The sequence below is a fragment of the Physeter macrocephalus genome, chromosome 14, assembly GCF_002837175.3.
Source record: "Physeter macrocephalus isolate SW-GA chromosome 14, ASM283717v5, whole genome shotgun sequence".
In the NCBI taxonomy this organism is placed as follows: Eukaryota; Metazoa; Chordata; class Mammalia; order Artiodactyla; family Physeteridae; genus Physeter; species Physeter macrocephalus.
Genome location: NC_041227.1, coordinates 43,062,138 through 43,077,544, shown reverse-complemented (window position 1 = coordinate 43,077,544; position 15,407 = coordinate 43,062,138). Strand labels below are relative to the sequence as shown.

The 15,407-nt window shown below is 55.1% G+C and overlaps 1 protein-coding gene across 1 annotated transcript; it reads left to right on the top strand.

Moving 5' to 3' along the window:
* Window positions 1–1,022: 1,022 nt before the first annotated feature.
* Window positions 1,023–14,104, top strand: PAX1 (paired box 1). The gene is made up of 6 exons (XM_024123557.2): window positions 1,023–1,028; window positions 2,455–2,744; window positions 2,919–3,784; window positions 5,336–5,478; window positions 5,964–6,186; window positions 10,978–14,104. Exons 1-6 carry the CDS (start codon window positions 1,023–1,025, stop codon window positions 11,067–11,069), a joined length of 1,620 nt encoding a protein of 539 aa, XP_023979325.1. The 3' UTR covers window positions 11,070–14,104.
* The last annotated feature ends 1,303 nt before the right edge of the window (window positions 14,105–15,407 follow it).

Here is a 15,407-nt window from a genome sequence, read left to right as displayed (position 1 = left end):
GTGTGGTCCAGCAGCGGGCAGCCGGCGGCTGGAGGGGTGGTGGTGCGAGGGATGTGGGCTGTGAAATGAGGGCCGGCGGGCTCCGACACCCCAGGGAGCCTCCGGCGCAATCCTCCTAGCGTCTCCTGCAGCCCTGGAAGGTCTTCGCCAAGGGGAGTGGGGAGAAGATGCCGTCCTGGGACCTGGGCTCACCTTCTTGCTCGCGCTCCGCGGTTTACTGGCATAGGTGGGGTGATGCTCCCCTGACAGGGCGATTGGGGCGAACCACCTCTCACCCAGACACCCCAGCTCTATTTGTTCTTCTCCGAGCGCGCCTACGGGGCGGTGGTGGTGGGGAAGAAATGGCTTTAGCTGCTTCACCTTATTTTGAGGGCGCACCGGGTTATGGATGCTGCGTTTCCCGCAATAAAACTTTCTGGTCTCCGGCGCCCGACTTGAAATTCAGGCAACGAAAGTCTAGATCAGGGGCTAACAGGTTGCAAACCACCTGGAGAGAACTGAGCGGGGCGTATCCTACTGCCCGCAGCCTCGGAGGGCCCCACGTCCATCGGGCACTCGGTGCTCTGCTTGGGGCCTTTGCAGAGGTCCTGGCTTTGCCCACCTTAATCCAAACCACCTTTTCCCCTCTCTGAAACCCGACCCTGCACGGTCGTGGACGGGCCTTATCTTCCAAAGTGTCCCACCCCCAACTCTCGCCAGGGTGCTGACTAACCTCTACCGGTCCCTGTGGCCTCTGTGAAGTCCCTGGAGCCCGAGGCTGCACTATGTTTTCTGTGCTGCAGGAAGGGAGAGTCCTCATTTCTTTTGAACCCGGTTTTTCTTTTTCCAAGGATAATTCTTGGAATTATCTGCTGGGTCCTGTGCACTCCCTCCCGAGAGCAGAGGAGGGAAAGGAGTCAGGGACTTGGTCTCCACTACTCCCTGCTGCGCTGGTGGGGTCTGTCTGTGCTTCCAGCAGCATCACAGTGCAGGAGATGTGTGCAGCTTTCTGCCAGCCCCCAAGCGCTTGGACTTTTGGGGCGATGGCGGTGGGGGACTCTTCCTTCCTTCTGAGGAGAGCTGGGAGCATACAGGAATCCCGGGAACCAGGGCTTTTCCTAGGCTCCCTCCAAGGCCCCCCTTCCTGCTCCTACACATTCAGCTAAATGCCCTTTGCAATTACTGGCCCCAAGCTCAGAACTCCCAGGTCCCAGTCTTCTCCTGTCAAAACCAGGAGCTTTCTCCCTTCACCTGCTCTCTCCTGAACCCCACTTCAAGGCTCCCTTTGGGACTGTCACAGTTAGTGACACAGGCTGGGAAATCTACAACTCGATGTTGATGCAGGATAGAAGTAGAGAAAAGTGTTGATGGTTAATTCTAAGTCCAAAGAGTTCAGGGCTGTGCAAACCCCACTTACAGGAAGGGGAAAGGACCATTCAGTGGTTTAACAAAGACCCCTTGGAAGCCACAGGTGCTGGGTGAAAGGTGAGGCCACGCCCCCCCAGCATGGAAAGATGCAGGCTTCCAACTTGGAAGACAAGGAACTGGAACGGCCTAGAGCACGAGCTATAGCGTTTGACCTCTGGCAGGCCACCAGGACGCCCCTGGGGTCCGGACAGTGTAGGGTCCCTGTTCTGGGGGCAGCAGGTCAGAATCTCTTTCCGACCTGAGTCCTGGGTCACCTCTCTGAGAGAAATGAGTTCAAGTGGGTGGGCCTGTCCACAGGGAGACAGAATCTAGAATGTGCCCCCTCTCACATCACTGAAATCACACTACTATCCCAAAGAGTGGGTAGCTGTTAAACATTGTAAAGATTTTCTGAGAGCGAAATTGGGGTGTCGGCCAGAAGTGGGGGCACTCTGGAGTCACTCCATCGCAAATGCTTTGGACCCGGCTGGCCAGGCGCCCTGCATTACCCTGGGCTCTCACTGCAACACCCGCACGCTGCCCGCCCGCCCGGAGTTGGGGCGCTGGCACCGCTCTTCCCCTGACTCTGCCCAGGGAGAGGGACGGGAGAGGTAGCCCCACACTGACCACCGTGCCATAATCGACTTTAATCCTCGGATATCTTAGTAGTAATGGCAGCGGAGGTTAGTGATACAACTAAAACCCAAACTAGTACTAGTACCAATAAGTACTCATCAATTTGAAATGACTAGCCCATCATTCTCAAAACCCGAGGGGTAAGGGGCTTCGAGGGAAGCGGAGCAAGTGGAAGGTCCCAGGCCCGGCTGGGGTTAGGGCTGTGTGTGTGTGTGTGTGTGTGTGTGTGTGTGTGTGTGTGTGTGTGTAGGGGGCTGGGTTCCGAAGGAGGGCCGAGGGGGGAGCACAGAAGGAGGGGGTAGAGTTTCAGCGCGGGGAGGGGGGCGCCGGGGCGCAGTGACGGGAACCAATGAGCTGCCAACTCGCGCGTCTCCGGCGTGACTGCCTAGATTGACGTGGAGGACACGTCAAATTGATCCCCGCACTCCGCAGCCTCCCGGTCAGACGAATTTCTCCCAATCGGATGAAGTTCACGCTAGGCCTGGGGTCGCGGGCGTGGAGAGTGTCCTGGGAGCGGGCGGCGGCGGCGGCGGGCGGCGGCGCGCTCGGCAGCGGCTCACGGCGCTCTTCCAGCCCGCGGCCCGGCCGCCGCGGCTCTCGGCTCGCGCGCGCCCTCCCTCTATGCCTCTCCCGCGGCGGCGGCGCCCCAGCTCTCCCGGACCGCGCCGGGCCCAGCCCCGGCCGCCTCGGCGCCAGGCAGCCGGCCGGCCCGCGCGCCATGGGTAAGGGGCGGGCGGACGAGGCGGGGGGTGTCCCGGCGCCTCCCTTCCCTCGCGCCCGCGGTCCCCGGGAGACCAGGTCCCGGGTCCCGGACTGGCCGTGTTCTCCGCACGCCCCCAGCCCCGGGCGTGGGTGGGGGGCGCTCGGCGTGTCGCGGGAGGGGATGTCCCAAGTAGACGCGTCGGAAGTCGCGAAAGGGCACGGAGGGCTGAAGCGCGCGGCTCCCCCCTCCGTGGTCCCTGCGCGCGTGCCAACTCCCGGGACCGGACCGGGTCCGTTTGCTCGGATTCCGAGGACCCGCCGGTCACCTTCAGAGGTGCCCCGGGTGCAGCCCCTGTCCCTGCGCGGCCACCCTCGGCTAACCCGCCGGTGTTCTTTCCCCTCCCCTCACTCTCGTCGGGCGCGTCCGCAGAGCAGACGTACGGCGAGGTGAACCAGCTGGGCGGCGTGTTCGTCAACGGCCGCCCCCTGCCCAACGCCATCCGCCTGCGCATCGTGGAGCTGGCGCAGCTGGGCATCCGACCCTGTGACATCAGCCGGCAGCTTCGCGTATCCCACGGCTGCGTGAGCAAGATCCTGGCGCGCTACAACGAGACGGGCTCCATCCTGCCCGGGGCCATTGGGGGCAGCAAACCCCGCGTCACTACCCCCAACGTGGTCAAGCACATCCGGGACTACAAGCAGGGCGACCCCGGCATCTTTGCCTGGGAGATCCGAGACCGGCTGCTGGCCGACGGCGTCTGCGACAAGTACAACGTGCCCTCTGTGAGTTCCATCAGCCGCATCCTGCGCAATAAGATTGGCAGCCTGGCTCAGCCCGGCCCGTACGAGGCGAGCAAGCAGCCGCCGCCGCAGCCGGCGCTGCCCTATAACCACATCTACCAGTATCCCTACCCCAGCCCCGTGTCGCCCACGGGCACCAAGATGGGCAGCCACCACGGGGTCCCGGGCACAGCGGGCCACGTCAGCATCCCCCGTTCATGGCCCTCGGCTCACTCGGTCAGCAATATCCTGGGCATCCGTACGTTTATGGAGCAAACAGGTCAGTGGCGCCCGGCTTCTGTAGCCTTCCTGGAAGGGGCAGAAGTGGAGCGGGGGTGGGGTGGGGGGAGGCATGCGGGTGAGGGGTCACTCTCGCGGGCCTCCTCCAACCGGTTTTGGCTCAGGGGAGGGCTCCGGGTTGGCCAGGGAGACTGAGGGTCCCGGGCCTTCTGTGGGAGTCCTCGGACATCTTGAACTTTTTATGACAAATATGGAAAATATTTCCCAAATGGAAGAGCAATCACCGACCACAAATTCGGAGGCTTGAAATTGCGCTTTTTCATTCTTGCAAAAAGTATGCAAACCCCTATCGCCAGATCTAAGCCAAACAAACCGCAAAGTCAATTCTGCGACCCTTTCTTAAGATCCCGATCTTTCGGGATCCCTCATCATTCCCCAAAGGGCTCTGTCCCTCCCAGACCCAAAGGCTCTTTGAGTAAAAGGAGAAGGGTCTGGCTGGCCGGTCTTGCTGAGTGGCCTGAATCTCCAGCAGGCCCCGTGGCCTGGCGGGTGACAGGCGCCTGCAGGCTGCAGCCATCCTCAGGGTGAAAGCTCCCACAGATTTGCCCTTGGCCTGCAATCTCTGGGTGTGGAGGGAGGGGATGGGGAGAGGGGAGAAGGCTGGGGCAGTTTTGGTGAGGGGCTCGGAAGAATGGGTGGGGGCCGGGACCGGGTCCGTAGTCTCTTTGGACTGTCCCCTGCCCCCAGCAGCCGGCCAGAGAATGGTGTGTTCTTAGGTGCACAGACTCAGCAGGAGCATAAGAGGCAAAATTCGCCTTAGCCCAAGAGACAGGAGGGGCGTCCGGAAAGAAACTGAAGGCTTAGCTCCAGCGGCTGTGGGCTGCGCCTCCAGGCCGTGCACAGGCTTCATTTCTCCTTGTGGCTCAAACCCAGCCTGAGCCGCAGGCTTGGGACAAAGCTTCCCATGGAGCTTCCGGTGGGGAGCTAGCGGGGAGGTGACCTCTCCAGGCCTGAGCTCAGATCTGGAGCTTTCTCTCGGTTTCCTGCACACACACGTGCGCGAGGAGCAGACCTGTGCCGGGGACGCTCACGGGTGGCTGGGTTGATGCCCGGAGGCCCGGGATGTCTCTGGAGGGAGTTGTGCGTAGAAACGGCTTCCAGCCCTCCAGACGCTTATTGAGACATTAAGAAGCCCATATAATTCTCTTGAGCCTGCTGTGGATTCGAACTTGGACCTTTTGGGGCACGGTCTCTGGAAAGTGGAAAAGCCACCTGGGCGGAGGGCGCCCAGACCTGGCCGTCAGCCTCTCCCTGCCAGAAACCTCCTGTTTCGTGGGAAGCGGGGCGAGAGCTGGGAGGAGCGAGGGGCAGGTCCCCACCACCCTCTCTCTGCCCCGCTGGGAGCAACAGCGAAATCTGGAGTCCCCGCTGCCCTGAGCATCTGCCGCCGGGTGTTCAGAGGAGCCTGGGTCGTGCCTTCGGATCCGGGCTGGGCGCTTGTAGGCACGTGTGTAGATGTCCGGGCCGGAGGGCTGCCCGTGTGCCCAGCGCGGACTCAGATGCCTCTTCTAATCCTCCTGTGTCCCCGCAGGGGCCCTGGCGGGGAGCGAAGGCGCCGCCTACTCCCCGAAGATGGAAGACTGGGCCGGCGTGAACCGCACGGCCTTCCCCGCCAGCCCAGCCGTGAACGGGCTCGAGAAACCTGCCTTGGAGGCGGACATTAAATACACGCAGGTAACTGAGCGCGGGGAAGGAGGTGTCCTTAATCAGGGGAGAGGGAGAGGTAGGGGGGTAGGGAGAAAGAGAAGAGACCCCCTCCACCCCCGGGGGAGGCGAGTTGGGCTGAAGGTTGAGGTCTGGTCTGCGGGCATATTTCTCTCCTTTCCTAGGAGGGGATTGACTTGCCTTTTGCCAAGACACTTTTGCTAAAAAACCTGGGACGCGTTAACACAAAAGGTTGAGGAGGGACTCCCTTTCTCTAAGTCCCGGATGGTGAATATCATGACCCCCTTCACCTTTTGTTATTATTTCTAACAATTTGAGTGGACATCACTTTGCCACAGTCCTTGCCAGGACACTTAGAGGCCAGACGTCACATGGGGAACCATTGTTGGGACAGCAGGGAGAATGGGGACACCCCCACCCCAGTAACTGCCGGTGCTGGAGAAGCCGGCGGGATTGCCCGCTTCGACGGTCTGTCGCTCTCTCTCCCCCCGCAGTCGGCCTCCGGCCTCCCCGCGGTGGGCGGCTTCCTCCCGGCCTGCGCCTACCCGGCCTCCAACCAGCACGGTGTGTACAGCTCGCCGGCCGGCGGCTACCTCGCCCCGGGCCCGCCGTGGCCGCCGGCGCAGGGGCCCCCGCTGGCGCCCCCCGGGGCCGGCGTCACCGTACACGGCGGGGAGCTTGCCGCAGCCGTGACCTTCAAGCATCCCAGCCGAGAAGGTGAGGGGCGCGGGCCGGCGGGAGGGGTTCAGACGACTGCTGGAGGATTAGGAAGGGTGCAAACGAGAGAGACAGACAGAGACAGAGACAGAGAGACAGAGAGGCTGGAGTGGGTACCGGCATAGATTCTTCCTCTGGGTTACACTTTAAGCCGGAGCAGATTAATTTCTAATAGGTAGAAGCCGTGTCCCCAGAAAGGCAGGCAGAGATTGAGAGAGGCCCCAGGACTGTCCCCTAACTTGTATGGATTAAGAAGACCCCCTCCCTGGGTCTCATTTCTCTGTCCGTAGAAGGGTGTAAGAAGGCACCCTCCAGGGGCACCTTCCTGTGGCCTGTGGAGCTGTAGCTTCTGTGGAGGAGCTGCTGTGGCACCTGAACCCCGCAGGTGGGGTTGGACCTGCCCTGGCCCGGACAACTTCCACACACTGCCCATCTGTTTCTTCCATGTCCGAGTTTTTTTTTGTTTTGTTTTGTTTTTTTTCCAAGCAGGCTCTGTTCTCCCCTTGCATTCATCTTCAACACATCCTTTGGGAAAGGAGACAGCATTTCAATCATGCTGTCTCTAAGTTTAGACTCTTCTCCTCCTCCTCCATAAATCTGCTCTCTGATAAGCCAACTAACAGATTTGAGGTATTTAATCCACAGTCCACAGTGCGAGGGGCATTTTCTTACACTGACCCGTGGGTTCTAGTTTTTCCTATAACTTGGGAAAAGCTCACCGGCCCTTGACTCTGCATTTTCCTCACTGTGAAAGGAATGACTGGATTTGCCGATTTCCAACCTGCCTGCTTTTAGGTTCTGAGCGCCAGAAATTTGCAACTTCAACTCCTCTAGGAAAAGGCAGGAGTCACCCCGGGGTGGAGGGGGGGGCGCTCTCGGCCTCAGCAGCAAAGGAGGCTGAGCACGAACCTGGGGGCTGCGTGGGGCACCGGGATGTTCCAGATGCCCGAAGGGTCTTTACAGCTGATCTGCCTTATACCCACCCAGGCAGAAGTGGGGGCAGGTGGCACTGGGTAGGCAGAGGAAAGGAGGGGCTTCCTCTTTGGTGATACCCAGGCAAAAACTTTATCTCCAAGTAGTTTCATAGTTTCGTTGAGACGTAATAGCGTGATCTATGAAAGAGAGAGAGAGAGACAGAAAGTGAGAGAGAGAGAGGATTAAGATGCCATCATTCACAGTCAAGCGGAGGAACAAAAGTTAAAAATTTTTTTTCACTTTTTTAGAGCACAAAAATTCTGGGATATCAATTTACAAATATTGAGAATTAGAACTCCTTCAAGCTTTAAATTTAATTTAAATAATAGGAAAATTCCACTTGTTCATTTACAGGAAAATCCAAGTAAAGGGAATTTTAAAAGTCGAGACTCAGAGCTCCTTCGATCTTTCCCTTTAAGAACAGATAAGGGGTCTTAGAGGGAGTGTTTTGCTCAGAGCCTTGTCCTTGGACTCGGACCTACTCGTTTTCTCGACACCTGAGGTTATCTGTTGAATTAGAAATTGAAATGGAATTTACCAAATTATACTTATTAGACTAATCGTTTAACTAAGCGGGTTCATTTGATTTAGAAAAGTGTATCCACAAATTTAAACGATTCCCCCTGGGCTGACCCCAAGGAGCAGGAAGACTTAGAAAAAGGACTCACTATCTTCAGAGTGATGCGGTCCTTTTCTAACAGAGCCATTCTGTCCCAGGGCATTTCAAGCGCTACCTTAGAAACAAATTATGAAACGTAGGTAATAATCCAAAGGTGAAACACAGAGTTCTGAATTCTAGGTAGTTAATTTGATGGGCGGGAGGTACTCACTGGTGGCTAATTTTCTTTGGAAGATACTTTCCTTTCAGAAATACAGAGCCATTGAATGACACTGGCATTCCTGTCCATTTAACCATTATTTTCACTTCCTATTATGAAACATCCCACCCATTTCCAAAATCTGCGGCAATAATTAGCTACATTCATTGTTAAATTAATAACAATGTTCTGATCCTGACAGTTCTTTAAAGATCCAGGTAAAGGGTCATCGAATAAATCAGGTCGATCATTGAAAATGATTTCTCCAGCTGGCATACAAATGTTTGTGTTTGAACAGGAACATATAAATAATGAGAACTGCATATCTACTTGGGTTATGGATTTTTACTCTTCTCATTGGCAGAGAAATGGACTTGAAAGATTGCCCCCACCCACAAGTGGTCTTTGAAGAATTACAAAGCAAAGTAGTGTGAATCACTGCCTTTAATTTTCGAATCATTGCTTAAGAAATTATCTTCAAAGAAAACTATCCCATAAGACAATTTACTATCATTAATTGTTCGTAAGAGTAGTAGGAATAGCATCTCTTGAACTTCTTCGGTAAGAAAACAGTTTCTTTACTGAAAGCGGTTTAATATCATGAATGCTCAGCATAAAACAAATACTTCTGATCATCTAGTCCATACACGGACAATATACACATAATAATATATATTATATTTTATAAATGTATATACATATATTTCAATATGTCCTCCACATCAGGTGCAAATGAACATTATTATCCTACGATAAGCTTACTCAGATGTCAAATTATTCATTACAATTTATTAACTTTATCTCGGTAGAGGGTTGAGTCTGGGTTCCCTATTATTTAGGCAAGAAAGTGTGATTTACATTTCCCGACGGTGAAAGGAAACTTTAATTCTTAAGGCCTGAGAGCATAGGAAAGTTCCACTTCATCTACAAGTGGAGGGGCGCCCGTGTTCTAGGAATTCCGACCCCTATCCAGACAAGACCATCTCCCTCCCCTTCCCCTTCCAGACAGGTGACAGAGTGTTTTCAGAAACCTCAAAACCTCCCGGCTCTGAGGTCCCTCCCAGCGGGGTTTTGGAAAGACTAAAGATTTGGAAATCAAATTTATAAGATATTGCATAGGTTCAAAGAAAATGTGTCTTTTATATTTGTTAGAGATAACTCGCGGCTTGTTCCAGTCACCCCTGCTCCGGATTAGTTCTTGAAGGATCCTAAAAGCGAACTTTGCCAGGAACACTAGGGCGCAAGCGCTGGCCGGAGAGCCCGCCGCCGCCAACCTCGGTCTCCTTTGACACAGCCTTGGGAGACCCCTTTCCAGGACTCCGCTGACATCTCCCCCATCCCCGCCCCGCCCCACCCCAGGGTCCCAGTGGCCCTGGAATGGAAGTACCAATATTTTTTAAAAAGCTTGTCCCCATTCCTGCCCATTAAGATTAAATAAGCTTGCAGAGCGCCTAACGCCGGCCCGAGCCTTCGTGGGGGCCCCGCGACGTACCCACTCCGTCTCCCAGATTCCTGCAGGTGGGAAAGGAAGGGAGGAGGGGTCCTATGGGGAGGGACTGGGGCGGGGGAAGAGCTACAAACGCAGCAGCAGGCTCGCCCCCGTAGAGTGGAGTGAAATCTGTCTCTGGTCTCCTGGGTATTTATTTTTCACGAGTTCATTTTCTCGCTTGTCTCTCAGGCAACCGGCCCTTGGCTGAGAAACCTCCTTCTCCGGAGTTGTTTTCTAAACAGGCCCTCACCTCCAAGTGTGTGTACTGGGTGGAATGAAAAGGTCTGAAAACTTCGTCGGCTGAGCGGCCACAACTGTGTTTAGGAAAGAGAGCTGAGAGGCAAGGGAGAGCGAGGGGTCGGTCCTGGAAAGGTCTTCAGACCCCTTCGCCACCTCTGCGAAACCAGATGTGCGCGCGCGCCCCTGGCGCGGAGGTGTGGGCCCGGCTCCGCGCGGCCCCGGGGCGGTGCGCCAGAGCCGGGGCAAGGGCAGCTGCAGGAGGAAACAGCCGGGAGCTCCCCCTCACCCCAAACTGAGGCGTCCCCAAGCTCCCCCTTTAAAGGAGGACGTGTGGAGGAGAAAAGAAAGTTGAAAATAGGCGCTTTTAGGTATAAATAAGCCTGTGCTTTCTAGCGCAGGAGAAGCCGAGGGGCCGGGCGTCGGGAAAGGGAAAAACAGGGGTTGCACAATCGTGGCGTCAATTTTCTGGCTTCCAGTAGCAATACTTGGGCCCCTTCCCAAAACCGTAAATAATAGAGCAACTCGCTGAATGCTGCCTAATATGGCAAGTCCACTGTCACTAAATCCGGAGGCCCTCAGGCCCCAGGACGTGCTGTGCCCACAGTGATGAGCGCATCTGGATCCCCGGGCCTCGGGGGCAGAACGAAGTCTGTCGCCCGCCTAACGCACGACCGCCTCCCACGTCGGGGGTGATCCTGGCCACCCCGGGCCCTCCCCGCGGGGCATTTTGGTGACCCACCCCCACTCGATTCCCCCCCGGCCCATAGCGAGCCCTGAGCTGCTTTGAGGACCGTGACCTGGCGCGCTGGCAGCCTCTTGGGCCGGTGCGCCAGCTGGGTCTGGGGTGGGTGGGGGCTCTGGAGGCGGGGTGCGGGGATCTCAGTTCCCCGCTTCCTCCCCAGTCTGGGATCGGACCACCGCCCCGCCCGTGGCTGCCTGGCTCGGGAGCGCCTCCCTGCGCCCGGCGCCCGCTTTACTGAGTGGCGCGGGGCCCGCGGCGCGGGGCGTCTGCAGGCGGGCCCTGCGCGGAGGGCCGCGACCCAGGCTGGGCGGGCGAGCGGCTCCCGCGGGGCCGCGAAGGGTGGGTGCCGAGGGCCCCGGGGAGCGCGGTCTCGCTGCCTCCTTGCAGCCCCCAGATGTGGAGCGCGCGCCGCCCCTTCTCCCCGGGACCCTGCACTGTCGGCCGTGTTCCCGGGCATCGCGGTCCCCGGGTCTCCCGCTCGGCGCCGCTCCCGGCAGTGACCCCACGCCCTGTGCTTCCTCCCGCAGTGGCCGACCGGAAGCCGCCCAGCCCCGGCGGCAAGGCTCCCGACGGCCTCGGGAGCTTACACGGACTGCCCGTCCCGGCCTCGACCTCCTAGGGCCGCGCGGCCATGAGCCGAGCCCAAGCCCGAGTCAGGAGGCGGCGGCGGAGCGGCGGGCGCAGTGGGGAGCGGACCCGAGGACTCGCCGCGGCCGAAGTGCCCATCAGCCCCGGCCTCGCCCGGCCCCGCGCCCGGCAGCCGCGCTTCCTCCATCGGCCGGGGTTTTCGGCTTCTCTGAACTTTGGCTTCAGACTGTTGCATCCTCGTCGCCGCGACCTTTTCTCTGACGTGGCCTCCCTCGTCCAGCCGGCCTCCAGCGTCTTTTCCTACTTCTCCCCGGGCTGTTTGGCACCGCCCCTCCCTCCCTTTCTCTCCCTTCCCCTCTCTCCCTCTTTCCCGCTCTGCCTCGCTTCCCTTCTTCCTCCCCTTCCTCCCTCCTTCCTCCTCAGCCTCCTTTCCTTCCCCACCTTCGCCCTCTTCATTTTCCCCTCTATCTCGCTTCCTTTCCTCCCTCCGTCTCCCCGTCTACGTGGGCTCCCTTTCCTGTGGTCCAGCCGGGTCCGCAGTCTTCTCTCCTTGGCCTTTACAAGTCACGACTCTGCCTCTCCTGATTGGCACTGCCCGGACCCTCACCCCCTTGCCGAGAGCACCAGACCAGTCTCCACGACAGGCCCTCCTCTCTTTAGCCTCCACCCCTCCGGGGGCCCCAGGCCTCACCGAGGGGCTCCAACCTGGGAAATGGAGAAGCCACAGCTTTTATTTCATATTTTTATAACCATGAACCCAAACAAAACCTCGGTGAACTGTCCCTTCTTCTCCCCCACCCCACCACCCCAAGGATATTATCTGGAAATATTCTTGTTTGGATGTTTTCTCAGTGCCCAGTGGCTGGGCTTCTCTTTGCTTCCTCTGAGATGATGTCACCCCAAAGAAGACTGAGGTAGGAGCTGAGTAGGGGCACTGGGGCCGCTGTGTTTTCTGTAGTTAGAAAACCATGCGTGCCCTGGAGGTGCCCCCTCCTACCCCTCCACACCCAACAGGAGGGAATCTGGCATATGGTAGACGCATCAGCACTGTTTTTTGGTATTCAGGGGTCAGCACATTTGTTAATTTAAACCACAAACTGCTTCCAGGTACAAAGGTGCAACCTGGCTTCTGGTTTGCAAAGGGATGGGGGTCAGAAAAATCCAGAAAGTGTCTTCTAGAGCAGGACACAAGCTCTGTTCACTGCTCCCAAGTTCAGAAGCACTGGTGGCAGGACCCTGGACATAAAACTGCAATCTCTGTAGTCAGAAAAATGTCACTGGTGAGAGTCTGACATCACCTGTTAACCGTGGCTACCTTTGAATAAAGGAAAGCGTCTGTATGTGTGCTTTGTAAGGGTGAGCGAGTCTGTGTCCAGCCTGGAGTGTTGTATAGGTATGTCTCACTGACTTAGCCCCTGGGTTTCCAGCATAAACACTATTAAGAGGGAATTGTTCTGGGACTTCCCTGGCAGTCCAGTGGTTAAGATCCCATGCTTCCAATTCAGGGGGCATGGGTTCGATCCCTGGTTGGGGGAACTAAGATCCTGCAAAGAGGGATTTGTTTTATTGGTTTACTCCTTAGCACTTTGTAACCCAGGTTGAGGTGGAAGAGAAAATGAGAGGGGAGGAACATTTTCAGGGATGGTCCGTGGAAACTCGAGGTAGATAGACAGAATGCAGAAACCATCCAAAAATGAAGTTAATTCTTAGAGGAAAAAATGGGCAGAAGGCAGTGAGGAACAATGGACGACTTCCCCAGAACATTTTTTTAACATTCTAAAGCTAAAGAAAACTACCACAGGCTACCAAATAACCTAGGGATTTCTCACTGCAGAGGAGTCTCTGGCTACTTGTTTTGTTTTTCCTCCCACTGTTTGCTTTTCTAAAACTGACAGCAGAGATTTTCGAATTGAAGGTTTTGCTTGTAAGTGGAGCTGTCTGCTTGGAGGGAACCGGTGGGGAAATTATTTTCATTGCATCTCACTGCAATAGTACCTGCTGGAGGTATTCATCAAAACTAATGAAAAGAGTATCTGCTTTTTTTTTCATATAGAGGCTTTTCTTCCCAGGTCTTCAAAGTCTCTTGCTTATACAAAAAGTTCCATTTTATAAACAGGAATATTAAGGGTTAGAGACCTAGTTTATTTCTCTGGACCACATACAGCAAGCTTCGGCTCACAGGGTTTGGACGTGGAAACTGGGTGATACCATCTCATTAGAGAGCCAGGATTGGGGCTCAAACTTTGAGCCTGGGGTCCTAAGCCTTCCGTGCCAGCATTTCCTGCAGAGAGGCTGCTCATAATGATAACAGGAATAAAGTATTTAGATGAGCTTGACGTGCTCAGTCGTCCACAGCATCTCACACATCCATCCTTGCTGCCTGGAGGACTGGCTGGCTTGGGCCAGGAAGAAGGCACCTCACCTTTTCCGAAGAAATGAGAAGACTCCATCTCTCATTGCTGTCATCCTTTTTTTTCCTCTGCCACGTCTTGCTCTGTGTATGGGCTGACTGGGATCAGGGGTGAGAAGAGCTGGAAAACGCAGTCCAGGAAGGATGGAGGCTGCCACCTGCAAAAGGAGGCACTTTCCAAGTCTGTCCCCCGCAGCTCCCCGTGTGGTGTGGCTGGAGGAGGGCCTTCAAGGGTCGCCGGCGCTGAGGGCGCATTCACGGAGGATGGACAGCATCTGGTCAGAGGGCCAGCACGCTTTGTCACGTCCTGAGGGATACGCAGGGCTCTCCCTCCTCCCTGGAGGCTGCGGGCCCTGGAAAGTCCCAGCGAGCTTAGGTGAAACCCCTGTTCCATTCAGTGGGGAGGAGGCCTGTGACTTCACTAAGCCTTGGTGTCCTGTCTGTGAAATGCACCCTCCCATGCGGTGACACCACTGGCCTGCTGGAAGCCCAGCCCTGGTGTTGCTTCACCTGTCTGGAGATGATTATTTTTTCGCTGTTAACAAAGGGCAGGGGAGTCGTTTTTATGGTTGATGGAAGGACTCAGAATTGAAACACTTTTCAAAAGAGCCCATTAAGGATTGCATTTTTGTTCTCCCTGCATGTCTGTCGATCTGTTCTGGGGACTCATGATAAGGTTACAAAGTACCATGTCGGGTAGAATAATTTGAGAAAGAATCACTCTCCAGAGGGAATTTGCACTAGTACCTGACTTTTATTATTTTTTAATTTAAGAATAAATTTTTAAAATAAAGTACCAAAAATAAAATAAACAAAAAATGACATGTAACCACTCAAATAACCCTTGGATTTGTTAAAAGAATGAAAGTAATATATGTACATCGTTAGAAAATTCTAGCAGCACAGAAACATTGAAATGAAAAGTGAAAGTTTCTTCCTGTCCTCATCTCTGTCCTTAAAGGTGAACGCTGTTAACAGTTTTTAAATGATTCCTTCCAGGAAAAGAAGTGCAGACAGCAGAACTCTGTTTCTGTGTATGTGCTTTAAAGGTACATACAGCGCTGTGCTGGGTGCACACAAATGGGTTCTGGAGATCTGATCTTTGCACACCACCAGCTCTAGCATATTCACTTTATTCTCTTGAATGGATGCATATCAACAAGGGTTTATTAGAAACAGAGTATTTGTAAAGAGGGCCAGCTTCGTGCTTTAAATGAATAAAGACTGGGTTTTGTGGCATTCATGATTGGAGAAAGGGCTTAGAATGGATTGTAAGAACTTCCCCAGGAAAGGTGGCTGCTTTGGGGCAAGGAGGAAAGAAAGAAAACCAAAGGACAGGAGACACAGAGGTTTGTCCTTCCTGAAGACATCCTGGCTTGTCCTACAGATCACCCAACGACGCTCAAAGCTGCCAAGGGCTGAAGAATGCAGTTTTCCTTTCTTTGAAAGGACACCATCTCTCTAGGTCAGGAAAGAGAGATGGAGGCAAAGGGGTGGGGAAGACCCTCGTTTGAAGAAATACTGGATAGGAATAAAATGTAAACATCCAACACTGGCACGAGCATTCTTTTTACTTATCCCCAATTCACTTGAAAGCCATGTGGCATTAATCTCCTGTTGGGTGGACCCCACTCATTGACAACTATGTTTCCCTGTTTGCTTGTTTCTTGACTTCTGTTAAGGAGGATGGGGTTTATTTAATGGAGCGGTGGTCTGGGTTAAAGCCCACTGTAGGTTTCCTGGCATCAGTTTCTCTAGGTAGAATTATATTGGCCAGGGTTTCTTTTCAAAAGAAACTCTACCTGCTCCATGTTAGGCCGGATAATATGAATTTAGAATCTTGCCAAAATGTGCCCAAGGAACTCAGCTCAAAGGATTGTGCATCCAGGCAGGCTATGCAATGAAAAACATTTGATTCTCTCCTTTTAATGGGTGGGAATTATGCACAAAATGGTATTT